The sequence below is a fragment of the Notolepis coatsorum genome, assembly GCF_963971535.1.
Source record: "Notolepis coatsorum genome assembly, chromosome: 4".
Classification (NCBI taxonomy): domain Eukaryota; kingdom Metazoa; phylum Chordata; class Actinopteri; order Aulopiformes; family Paralepididae; genus Notolepis; species Notolepis coatsorum.
Window position 1 is genome coordinate 182,850,206 of NC_140168.1, and position 13,027 is coordinate 182,863,232.

Below are 13,027 nucleotides of genomic sequence, written 5' to 3' on the forward strand. Positions count from 1 at the left end.
GATAAAGAACACAACAAACCATGAATTTCAAATGTATATGAAATGTATTTATTTAATTATAAAAGTACATCACAGCAATAATCAGAGTGTAATGTTAAGTTGCTTACCACCTCATAACATATGTACATACAATTTTGTAACACTTTTAAATGAACAAACATGTTCTACTCTCCTTTCTATTTCTCACCCCTTTTTCAACTCTCCATTTCTTACCCCCTCCCTCCGTCCCTCAACCTTAAACCCCAACATTGAGCAACATTCTGATTAATTTGTACTGACTTATTTAAAGATTCTACTGACCTGACATCATGCTAGAAGGGGTATAATATTTCATCTATGGCACAATGAAATCTAATGAGAGGTATGTGGCTGGTTGAAGTTTTCAACCAGCAGATATATTCTGGGCTTGGTTTTTGAAAGTGCTATTCTGAGGTCATGCTGAGCATTTAGTCTGTTTCTGTATTTGTTTTTCAGGTATGCTAGAGTAGAAAACCCAGATTCACATAAGTATGTGGTGCCAAACTGAATCAACACATCTACAGCTTTTTTATTTATAAAAAATAAATAAGGGTTGCGACCCTAAGTTTGGGAAACGCTGGCCTAGAGGCCGGCCAGTAACCGGCGACGCGACTGACAGGAGGGTGTATTCCAGCTGTGAGCTGGTCACTGAAGGGTGGCTGTTATTACATCTACGGTGCCTTCCATCTCTGCCTAAGTGCCCTTGAGCAAGGCACCGGACCCCAAAACTGCTCCAGACCTTGTGCTCTGACCCCTCTGATGAAATGCATATGTGTGGGGGACTGTGTGTATGTGTAACTAGGAGGGATATGAGGACTGTGTGTATGTGTAACTAGGAGGGATATGAGGACTGTGTGTATGTGTAACTAGGAGGGATATGAGGACTGTGTGTATGGGTAACTAGGAGGGATATGAGGACTGTGTGTATGGGTAACTAGGAGGGATATGAGGGCTGTGTGTATGTGTAACTAGGAGGGATATGATGATGATGAGGGATATTTGTGCAACAAGATAATCATTCCCCTTTCTTTGTTTCCATCAGGAAATACTACAAGTTGATTCTCACCAGGAACTTTGAGGCCCTCAACTCTAAAGGTGGCGGAAACCAGGTGTCTCTGCTCAACATCATGATGGACCTGAAAAAGTGCTCCAACCATCCCTACCTTTTCCCTGTAGCCTCCATGGTAAAGTTAACACACTATACAGTAGCCCTCTTCACCATGGCAACCATTTGTTGTGGGGGGATCATTGAGCAAGTTATAAATATATATATTTATAATATATATTTATGTGGGGCGGCTGGGTGGCGCAGCGGACATTGCACTCGTCACCAGCGCAAGAGACACCGGTATCGAATCCGGCTGTCAGCGTTGCCTCCGGCTTGGGCCGGCCGTCATACTGACTCATTTGGCAGAGTTAGCGGGAGGGGAGTCGATGGGTGGTAATCTGGTCGTTGTAAACAGCGACTCCTACAGGTCGGTCAGGGCGCCTGCACAGCAAAGACAGGAAAATGGCGGGGGCAGTGTGAACCTCCCACACGTTACTCCTCGCCAATGAGAGTCCGCGCTGGCGGGTGAAAAGAAGTGACTGGCTGCCTCCACATGTATCGGAGGGGACATGTGATGGGCTTCTATCCTCCCTACGACCGGCCAGTGGGGGGCACATGCGAGCAACGATCAAGACAGGGGAGGGGAGAATTGGCACGGCAAAATTGGGATGGGAGAAAAACTAGAAAATGGGGATCAAAAAAATATATATTTATGTATATAATATATAATATTAATATAATATATAATATAAAAACACGTTATAAATAAGAAAAAAAAGAAAAGATAGCTTTTCGATTTAACACTAATGAATTGAGTTTTACAGTGCATTGCAAAATATTCCATGTTTCTGGGGCACAGAAGCTAAACGCAGATTTTCCTAATTCAGTGCAAACTCTGGGCACCTTAAGTGTAAAAGCCAATCACCAGAGCGAGTGCGATAAGGTCCAGAGCTCCAATCCAGCAATGAAACGTCTCTCAAAATGTGTGGGTCGAATTGCCCGTAGCTTATCACAGAGGATGGTATGACACTGTTTCTAGACACAATAGAATGTCTACTGTTTTCCCACATCACCCTGGGAATTATGGCAGGACAGCGCCGCCCCCTGGTGAACCGCGGCAGTGCTCCTACAGTGCACTTGTACCCAAAGACGTGACGTGATTGACCGGAGATGTTGTTGAGCACATTTAACTCAGCGAGGCCCAAATAAAAAAGATATTAGCAACTTCAGAGGCCAGATGGTGGGACCTATACACACATTTACTATCCAATAGCATTGTGAGGTCGAAACAAACCCATTGACTACTGTATGTAAATGTGCTTAGAAAATAAAAATAAACATTTAGTATTTTTTTTTTTAATAGATAAAAGCTAAAAGTGATGGGTCTCACAGGGGCCACTGTTTATACTGTATATGATATAAACTCCATTCTGTGTCAGAAAATGCTTTGATATCCATTTTTCTAAACCAATCTTTAAAAAAATACTTTAATTTCAGAATGTACACAGACCTCCCTGACTCTGATTCTTATATTCTTTATTGTGTGTGCAGGAAGCCCCAAAGACAGCCAGCGGGGCGTACGAGGGCGTCGGCCTCACAAAGGCTTCTGGAAAACTGACGCTAATGCAGAAGATGCTGAGGAAACTGAAGGACCAGGGGCACAGGGTGTTGATCTTCTCTCAGGTACACACACACACACACACACACACGCACACACACACACACACACACACACACACACACACACACACACACACACACACACACACACACACACACACACACACACACACACAGACAGACACAGACACACATGCACGCACGCACGCAAAATGTTGGTAACCAAACTGAGTAAATAAATCGAACCTGTGTCAGTCACATTAAAACATACTGGGACTGCGGGGACCCACCAGAGAACAGTCCCTTCACCCATTTTGGGTCCCGCCTTTAACAAACCAATTAAAAAAAAACTCTCTCCATCCCTCCCTCTCTCTCCCTCTTTCTCTCCCCCCTCCCCTCTCTCTCTCCCTCCCCCCTCTCTCTCTGTCCCTCTCTCTCCCTCTCTCTCCCTCTCTCTCCCTCTCTCTCTCTCTATCTCTCTCTCTCCCTCTCTCTCCCCCTCCCCTCTCTCTCTCTCTCTGTCCCTCTCTCTCTCTCTCTCTCTCTGTCTCTCTCTCTCTGTCCCTCTCCCCCCCCTCTCCCCCCTCTCTGTAGATGACTAAGATGCTGGACCTGCTGGAGGACTTCCTGGACTATGAGGGTTATAAGTACGAGAGGATTGATGGAAGTGTCACTGGGGCCTTGAGACAGGAGGCCATCGACCGCTTCAATGGTGACTCACTATGTTAAATCCATCCTGTACTGCGTTCTATTAGAATAGTAGATGTCCTGATATTACTTCCTGTCGTGGGACCATTAGCATGCTAAGTTTGTATTCGAACAGTTGATGTCCTGATATTATTTCCTGTCGTGGGATATTATTTCCTGTCGTGGGACCATTAAGTGGTTGACAAGAATTTAATCCTAAAGACAATAATTGGTTCTCATCTCTCCCCTTTTATCTCTGCTGTCTATCCCCCCTCTATCTACTCCTCCCCCCTCTCTGTCTATCTCTCTCTGTCTCTCTCTCTCTTCCTTTCTTTCTCTCTATCTCTCTCTTTCTCTCTATCTCTTCTCTCTGTCTCTCTCTTCCTTTCTCTCTCTGTCTCTGTCTCCCTCTCTCTGTCTGTCTCTGTGTGTGTGTGTGTGTGTGTGTGTGTGTGTGTGTGTGTCTCTCCTCTCTCTCTCTCTCTCTCTCTCTCTCTCTCTCTCTCTCTCCCCCCCCCCTCTCTCTCTCTCTATATATATCTCTCTCTCTCTCCCCCCTAGCCCCTGGGGCGTGTCAGTTCTGTTTCCTGCTCTCCACCAGAGCAGGTGGTCTGGGTATCAACCTGGCCACAGCAGACACTGTCGTCATCTTCGACTCCGACTGGAACCCTCACAACGACATACAGGTAGGTACGCACACACGCACGCACGCACACACACACACACACACACACACACACACACACACACACACACACACACACACACACACACACACACACACATACACACACACACACACACACACACACACACACACACACACACACACACACACACACACACGCTATTGGACTGATTGAAGGGGTCTGCTTTGCTTGGCACTTTCCTTCCCTTCCTCCTCCCCTACCTCCTCCTCTTCCTCCTTGTTCTTCTCCCTTTCCTCCTCCTCCCCTCCCTCCTTCTCCCTTCTCCTCCCCTTCCCCCTATCTTTCCTCCTCCTTCTCCTCCCCTTCCTCCCCCTCCTCTTCCTCCTTCGCTCCTCCTCCATTTCCTCCTCCTTCTCTTCCCCTTCCTCCTTCCCTTCCTCCTCCCTTTCCTCCTCCTCCTTCCCTTCCTATCCCCATTCCCCCTCCTCCCCTTCCTCCACCTCCTCGTTCTTCTCCCTTTCCTCCTCCGCTTCCTCCTATCTTCCCTCCTCTTCCTCCCCTTCCCCCTCCCCTTCCTCCTCCTCCTCCCCTTCCTCCTCCCCTTCCTCCTCCTCCTCCCCTTCCTCCTCCCCTTCCTCCTCCTCCCCTTCCCCTCCTCCCCTTCTTCCTCCTCCTCCTCCTCCTCCTCATCCCTCTCCCCTTCCTCCTCTTCCCCCTCCTCCTCCTCCTCAGGCCTTCAGTCGTGCCCACCGTATCGGCCAGGCTAACAAGGTGATGATCTACCGCTTCGTGACGCGTGCCAGCGTGGAGGAGCGCATCACCCAGGTGGCCAAGAGGAAGATGATGCTGACACACCTGGTGGTGCGGCCCGGCCTGGGCTCCAAGGCCGGCTCCATGTCCAAGCAGGAGCTGGACGACATCCTCAAGTTCGGGACGGAGGAGCTGTTCAAGGATGAAATAGAAGGTGATAAGAGCTTAAAGGTCAACCTCCACGTTGTATTTTTGTTCAATAAACAATGTGGACTAGGCCAACAGTGACTTTCATGAAGAATTGGAAAAAAAAGTATTGAAATTGACCCAGTTTTAGCATTTTTATCAAAACATTTTGTCTGCCCAACACAATCACCACGCACGTGCATATTTTAATCAATGGTTCATAACGTGCGCGTGTAATGTCGTCACAACAGGTGTTGGTCACCAGGGGGCTCTGTGAGTCACAGGCAGTAGCAAGGAGGCGGAGCATTATTTCCGGCGTTGGGTGCATGATGCGCATGCGCTGTGATCACACCAGGCAGCCAACGCCGGAAATAATGCCGTTTTGAGCAGTTTATAAAAAATATTTAAAATGTTTATTAGCAACGCAGAGCTTTCAAACCATCCCGTATCTCTGTCCGAAACCCTCGTGCAACTGTGAGTACATTTGAAATGTCTCTGTGATACTTGTATAACGAACGGTTCGGCCAGAACCAGTCCTTCATGGTAAATCTAGGTTGGTTTCCTATTAAGGAGCAAGTGACTGTGGATTCACTCGGTGCATCAGTCACGAAAGGGGCTATGATGAGCTTGGCAAGCCAGAGTAAAACACAGTTTTCATTCAATCAATAACAACATTAACCAGACTCTCGTTGTGTCTATTATGCTAACGCTAACGTTACCTCATTGTGTCTATTCTACAAGCTTTAACGTTACCTAGCCTCTCGTGTCTATCTGCTAACGTTAGCATTAGGCTAACTAACGTTACCACTCGTCCCTAACCCCAACAACAAGCGTAACTACCGTAATTCCTCTAATAGTAACCCCGGCTTGTATTTGTTTCAACTGTAGCGGGTACCAGGCTTGTGTGGTGTTATGTTAATGTGTGTGCGCTTACGCGAAGTGCACAGGCCACCGTACTGGGGCGTCAGGTAGAGTTAGAGGAACCTAACCGGCACACCCGTGTAACGTAGCGAGGCTAAGCTAATAAAGATACTTACAACCAAAGCAGAGGACTCACGTATTTGTTACCGTGCAAAGTAACACGACATGGTGTCAGAAGTCCTGCTAGAGTTGTGTATGAGTTCGGTCGGACGTTAAAGTGCCATTTGAGACTCGTTTATGACGAAGAAAAGCAGAAGGAGAAAGAAAAATATGGTGGATAACGCTAATAACGCTGTAGCTCCGGTAGCGGCAGCGGTTTCAAGTGCTACGTTTAGCATCCAGCCTCCTGAGTCCTTCGACTTCTCAAAGCCGCAAGAATGGGCCAAGTGGATACGCAGGTTCGAAAGATTTCGCCTGGCAAGTAACCTAAATGCTAGCTCTGAAGAGAATCAAGTCAACACGCTAATATATTGTATGGGCGATGAGGCGGACGATATTTTACGTGGACTGAATCTGGCTGTTGATCTACGACGTACGTACCAAGGAGTGCGGGATGGATTGCAAGGTTTCTTCGTGGTCAAGAAGAACGTGATATATGAACGAGCCAAGTTTAACATGCGCAAACAGGGAGAAGGTGAAACAGTCGACTCCTTTGTGACGTCATTGTATGCGCTGGCGGAGCATTGTACATACGGAGTGTTGCATAATGAACTTATACGTGACAGGCTTGTCGTCGGTCTGATGGATAATCGGCTGTCAGAACGCATGCAGCTGGACCCAGACTTAACCTTGGAGAGGGCATTGAACATGGCGAGGCAGAGTGAGGAGGTGAAACGACAGCAATCCTCTCTGCGAGAGGATGCCAGGACAGAGGCAAGTGACATTAAATCGGTGGACAGGGTGTTTAAGAGCAATAGCAAGAACTATGCTAAGAACAGCCCCCAACAGGCTAACAGCTACACAGCCAAACCACTCAGTACCCAGTACTCGAGGGGGAGAAGTGTCCAGTGTCATAAATGTGGCAGTTCTCAGCTCCACCCACAGCGCGATTGCCCTGCTAACGAGGTGAAGTGCCATTCATGTGGGAAGATGGGCCATTATAAACGTGTGTGTAAATCTTCCAAAAATGTACATGAGGTTGAAGAAGACTATTCCTGCTCCTGTGATGGGGAGGAGGAGCACATGTTCTTGGGCAGCATCACAACTGATGGGGAGCCATGGATGGTCGACATAGACATCAATGGCAGACGTGTGCCATTCAAAATAGACACTGGCGCTGATGTTACTGTGATGCCTCACACTGTATTCAGAGAGATATACAAACACAAGGATCCACCTACCCTGCAGAAAGCAACAAAACCACTAATGGGACCTGGGAGGAGTCCACTAGATGTTGTGGGCGTCGCCAAGCTGTTGCTGAGGAGAGGAGAGAGAGAGGTGTTGGAGGATGTGTACGTCGCTCGACACCTACACTCAGCGTTGCTGGGGAGACCTGCTATCAGCAAGATGGAGCTTGTGGCACGTCTAGACAGTATAACGATGGAGACGCTCAAGACGACCTACCCAAAGATATGCAGTGGTCTCGGGGAGATGAAACAGCCGTATGCAATCAGGCTGAAACCGGGGGCTCAACCATTCTCACTGAAGACGCCCAGAAGGATTCCATTGCCACTGATGGACAAAGTCAAGCAAGAACTGTCCCGCATGGAAAGCCTCGGAGTGATCAGCCGGATCGAAGAGCCAACCGACTGGTGCGCTGGCATGGTAGTAGTCCCTAAGAAGAAGACAGAGGAGGTACGCATATGTGTCGATCTCACAAACCTCAATGAGTCAGTGTGCCGGGAGAAATACACCCTGCCAACAGTCGAGGAAACACTGGGAATGCTGGCCGGAGCCAGGATATTCAGCAAGTTAGACGCGAACATGGGATTTTGGCAAATACCCCTGACTGAGGAGTCGTCAAAGTATACAACTTTCATCACGCCGTTTGGTCGTTACCACTTCAATCGCCTACCTTTCGGCATCGCCTCCGCCCCAGAACACTTCCAAAACAGAATGGTGACTGAGGTCACAGAGGGGCTGGAGGGTGTCGTCTGCCACATGGATGATGTGCTGGTGTGGGGCCGATCACAGGAGGAGCATGACGCTCGTCTGCATGTCGTGCTGGGGAGGATCGAGAAAGCAGGAATCACCCTGAACACAGGCAAGTGCGACCTGTCAAAGGAAGAGGTGACCTTTCTAGGCCATGTGATCTCCAGCAGTGGCATTAACCCCGACCCGAGTAAGACGGATGCCGTGAGGAGGATGGAGGAGCCGACAAATGTCAGTGAGCTGAGAAGCTTTCTCGGCATGGTAAACCAGCTGGGGAAGTTTATCCCGCGGCTGGCGGAGAGAGACAAGGCCCTGCGAGACCTTCTGTCAAAGAAGAACTGCTGGCTGTGGGGCATCGAGCAGGCCAAAGCCTTTCAAGATTTAAAAGATGCACTAATATCTCCACCAGTGTTGGCCATGTACGATAACCACAGGGAGTGCAAGGTCTCAGCGGACGCGTCGTCGTACGGCTTGGGGAGTGTGCTTCTCCAAAAATGGGATGGAGTGTGGAGACCAGTAGCCTATGTGTCGCGGTCTCTCACACAGACTGAGCAGAGATACGCACAGGTTGAGAAGGAGGCCCTGGGCTTGACCTGGGCTTGTGAGAGGTTTAGACATTTTCTCATCGGCAGACACTTCCAGCTGGAGACGGACCACAAGCCTCTCCTGAGTCTCCTGGGGTCTCAGGCGTTGGATGATCTCCCTCCACGGATTCTGCGCTTCCGGATGCGCCTGATGCGCTATTCCTATTCCATTGCACATGTGCCAGGGAAGAGCCTGTGGACTGCTGATACGCTCTCACGTGCTCCTGTGAAGAGGAGGGAGACACCAGAGGAGGAGGAGTTATTTGAGAATACAAATATCTATGTGGACATGGTAATAGAGAACCTGTCAGCGAGCACTGCCTACCTGGACGAGCTGAGAGAGCAGTTGGAGGGGGACAGTGTGTGCGCACAGGTGAAGCAGCGGTGTGCAGAGGGATGGCCATCACACAACAGTGAACCGGCTCTCAGGCTGTACTGGGCAGAACAGGCGTCACTCACAGTAGAGGATGGACTGTTGCTGAGAGGAAGCAGGCTTGTAATCCCTTCAACAATGAGAAACGACGTGCTTGCCAGGCTGCATGAAGGCCACCAGGGGGTGGTAAAGTGCAGGGAGCGAGCACGGCAGTCTGTATGGTGGCCCGGGCTCAGCCAGCAGCTGAATGAGCTGGTCCTCAACTGCCGAACATGCTGCAAAGAGAGAGAGAACCAAAGGGAGCCCCTGATGCCATCTCAATACCCGGGGCGACCGTGGCAGAAGTTGGGAGCAGACCTGTTCATGCTGGAGAGCAAGACTTACCTGCTGGTCGTGGATTATGCATCAAGGTACGTGGAGATCGCTCTGCTGACTCCCACAAAATCAACAGACGTCATCCACCACCTGAAGTCAATTTTCGCACGCCATGGTATCCCGGAGGAACTGGTGACGGATAACGGGCCGCAATTCTCCGGAATGGCCTTTGCAGCGTTTGCGACATCATATGGGTTTCGCCATGTCACAAGCAGCCCGAGATATCCCCAGAGTAATGGGGAGGCAGAACGTGCTGTCAAGACGATAAAAGGCCTCTTGAAAAAGGCGGCCGACCCATACCGTGCTCTGCTGGCATACAGAGCCACCCCGTTGCATAACGGATACAGTCCAGCCCAGCTTCTTATGGGGAGGAGACTCCACACAACGGTGCCAACGCTTCCTGCTCTACTGGTCCCTACTCTTCCTGACAGTAAGGCGGTGGTCCAGAAGGAAGAGGAGAGGAGGATGAGAGATGCACAAAGCTACAACCGGCGTCATCGTACGCGAAGTCTCGACAGGCTCACTCCAGGAAAGGAGGTGTGGGTCACAGATCAAAGTGCAACTGGAGTTGTGGTCAGCAGTCACCCCACTCCACGTTCGTACATCATAGATGGACCCCATGGAACACTAAGGCGTAACCGTCGCCATCTCGTCCCCATGGAGCCCTCACCGGAGCAGAGTGCAGCAGAACCTACGGAGCAGGAGGTCCTGGAACCACCAGCTACTCCCAGAACCAGGTCTGGGAGATGTGTGGTGAAACCAACTAGGTTGGACTTGTAAGAGACAGTAGAGAGAGAGAGAGTAAAGAAAAGTGACATTCCTGCGATAGAATGAAAGAGGTTTATGGTTAAGATAAGACATGTGTTTATATATATTATTCGTTTAGATATACATTTCGAAAGAAAGCAATTGCTATGTTTAATATAACCCATGGTTTATATGGTGTTAAAGAAATTGTTTAGATCAGTTCAGATGAACAGACCTTTTAGATATAGAGGCAGAATAATCCTCTAAGGTCTGGGGAATCAATGGCAGTCTACCCATTGATTCTAGAAAGGGAGATGTGGTGTTATGTTAATGTGTGTGCGCTTACGCGAAGTGCACAGGCCACCGTACTGGGGGGTCAGGTAGAGTTAGAGGAACCTAACCGGCACACCCGTGTAACGTAGCGAGGCTAAGCTAATAAAGATACTTACAACCAAAGCAGAGGACTCACGTATTTGTTACCGTGCAAAGTAACACGACAGCTTGTATTAGGAGGAGGCCTGTATAAGAGGGAGGCCTATATTTCAAATTTTCAAACGGATCATAATGAATAAATCAACATTTTGTGTCAGTTTGAACCCAGTAAAATGTACTGGGTTCATTTATTGAAACCAAGTACTGTATGAAATAGTAAACAGTGCAATTACAGGTGGTCACTGGTCATTTCAACGTTTTCAAAGTGAAATCAAGTAACTAGCTCAGTATGCAGCTCAGTATATTAGTAACCCGGCTTGTATTAGGAGGCCGGCTTATAATTGCTTAGCTCAAGAGCGCACCCGGCCATTAATAGAGACCCGGCTTGTATTTGAGACCCGGTTACTATTAGAGGAATTACGGTAATCAGCTATCTTTTTGTCAGACTAAACTCTCCGCTCGGTGGCAAATTGTGTTGATGTCGGTTTTGTTTCATCAATAAATGAGGCAGAATACACAGTGACTGTATCCTTTTTTATTGCACTTGTTTCGTGCTGCAAACATACATAAGACATCCTACGCGAGACATTAAAGATGGCGGCGTTCTGTTTTCGTTCAGACTCTCCAGACAGTGACGCGTCTCTCTTCTGACCAATCAGTGGTCTGCAGTTTTTCACGTGACATTTCTGGAGCTCTCATGCTGATCACCAGCAGCCCCGCCTCCCCACACGGAGACAAACTGAGTACTTTATTTTAGTGGAAAAGCAACATTAGATTCGGCTCATTAATATGCACCTGTGTCCTGTTGTGACGTCGGCGTTTGATAAGCTTTTTTGATTCGCGCGTGCATGTTATTCGTGCGTGGACCTTTTTAACTCTTTCAGAGTGGCATTTCCGGTGTCAAATGGAAAAAAATAAATAATGAAATTATATACCAATGATGTAAACTACCCATAATTGATCAGTAGGGTTTAAGCTGGAGGTTGGCCTTTAAAGTGGTAATCCACAAGATCCACAAGATCCATAAGATCCATGACATCCATGACATCCATAAGATCCATAACATCCTCAAAATCCAGAAGATCCACAAGATCCACAAGGAGGTAGAACGGTCGTCTGGTAATCGGAAGGTTCCCGGTTCGATTCCCGCTCCTCTCGGGCAGCGTGTCGAAGTGTCCTTGAGCAAGACACTTAACCACTAATTGCTCCTGATGAGCAGGTTGGCGCCTTGCATGGTTGCCTCCGCCGTCGGTGTGTGAATGGGTGAATGTGAAGAACAAAAATTGTAAAGCGCTTTGGATAAAAGCAGTTATATAAATCCACCATTTACCATTTACCATAATGATAAGATCCATAAGCTCTCTAAAATAAGATCCATCAGATCCATAAGATCTGTTGGTGATAAGCAGTCATTGCTGTTACGCTTTTGCACTGTGTTGATCTGCTCTGGGAAGACCAAAAGGGATTCCTCAACAACACATACTATTATTATGTGTAAATAAAATTATATATTAAAATAATAACAGCATGAAAAGTTATATTAAATTCCACTTAGAGCTGGGCGATATTCCAGTACAAATTACAATGTGATATGACATCATTTTCTTATGTCTTTATCCTGTGATACAATTGTCATGGTGCTATTTAATTGACAGCAATCTATTTTCTTTAACTTTTTAATACCTGCAAGGAATCTTTTTTTTATTAACTTAACTGTATGTACATATATGTTTTACGATATGTATATATATATCGTGGACGAGGGTATATAAGAATCCATGTATGGATCCGTGGCGGTATTCCTTCATATTCATTACACCTCCCGGCGCTAATTGACCTAATCTCAAACTTCAGAGCCAACAGTTGCGATTGGAGGATCAAGAAAAGAGGCGAGGCATTTGTGATAGGTCCATTCCGCCCTGTGCGTGTCCCCAGGTATGAAGTGTCCCATGAAGTGTCCCGCGGGGGACAAGGGCGAGGACGAGGGCAGCGTCATCCACTACGACAACGTGGCCATCGAGAGGCTGCTGGACCGAGACCAAGACGCCACGGAGGAACCCGACGTCCAGAACATGAACGAGTACCTGAGCTCCTTCAAGGTGGCCCAGTACATGGTCCGAGAGGAGGACAAGGTGAGGGGGTGAGGGGGGTGAGGGGGGGGGAGTACCTGAGCTCCTTCAAGGTGGCCCAGTACATGGTCCGAGAGGAGGACAAGGTGAGGGGGTGAGGGGGGGGAGGGAGGAGCACCTGAGCTCCCTCAAGGTGGCCCAGTACATGGTCCGAGAGGAGGACAAGGTGAGGGGGTGAGGGGGGGGAGGGAGGAGCACCTGAGCTCCCTCAAGGTGGCCCAGTACATGGTCAGAGAGGAGGACAAGGTGAGGGGGTGAGGGGGGGGGGGGAGGGGGGGGGGGTGGGAGGAGTACCTGAGCTCCTTCAAGGTGGCCCAGTACATGGTCCGAGAGGAGGACAAGGTGAGGGGGGGAGGGGGGGGGGCAGGGGGGGAGGAGTACCTGAGCTCCTTCAAGGTGGCCCAGTAAACGGTCCG

At 48.7% G+C, this 13,027-nt stretch overlaps 1 protein-coding gene across 1 annotated transcript in view; it reads left to right on the forward strand.

Moving 5' to 3' along the window:
- chd3 (chromodomain helicase DNA binding protein 3) overlaps window positions 1-13,027 on the forward strand; it is a gene marked incomplete at its 3' end in the record, with an annotated part of 171,320 nt that overhangs the window by 86,642 nt on the left and 71,651 nt on the right. Inside the window, 6 exon segments of the mRNA XM_084313205.1 lie at window positions 1,061-1,202; window positions 2,618-2,749; window positions 3,281-3,398; window positions 3,935-4,059; window positions 4,756-4,987; window positions 12,418-12,614. Of these exon segments, the coding sequence (XP_084169331.1) occupies window positions 1,061-1,202; window positions 2,618-2,749; window positions 3,281-3,398; window positions 3,935-4,059; window positions 4,756-4,987; window positions 12,418-12,614 (946 nt within the window).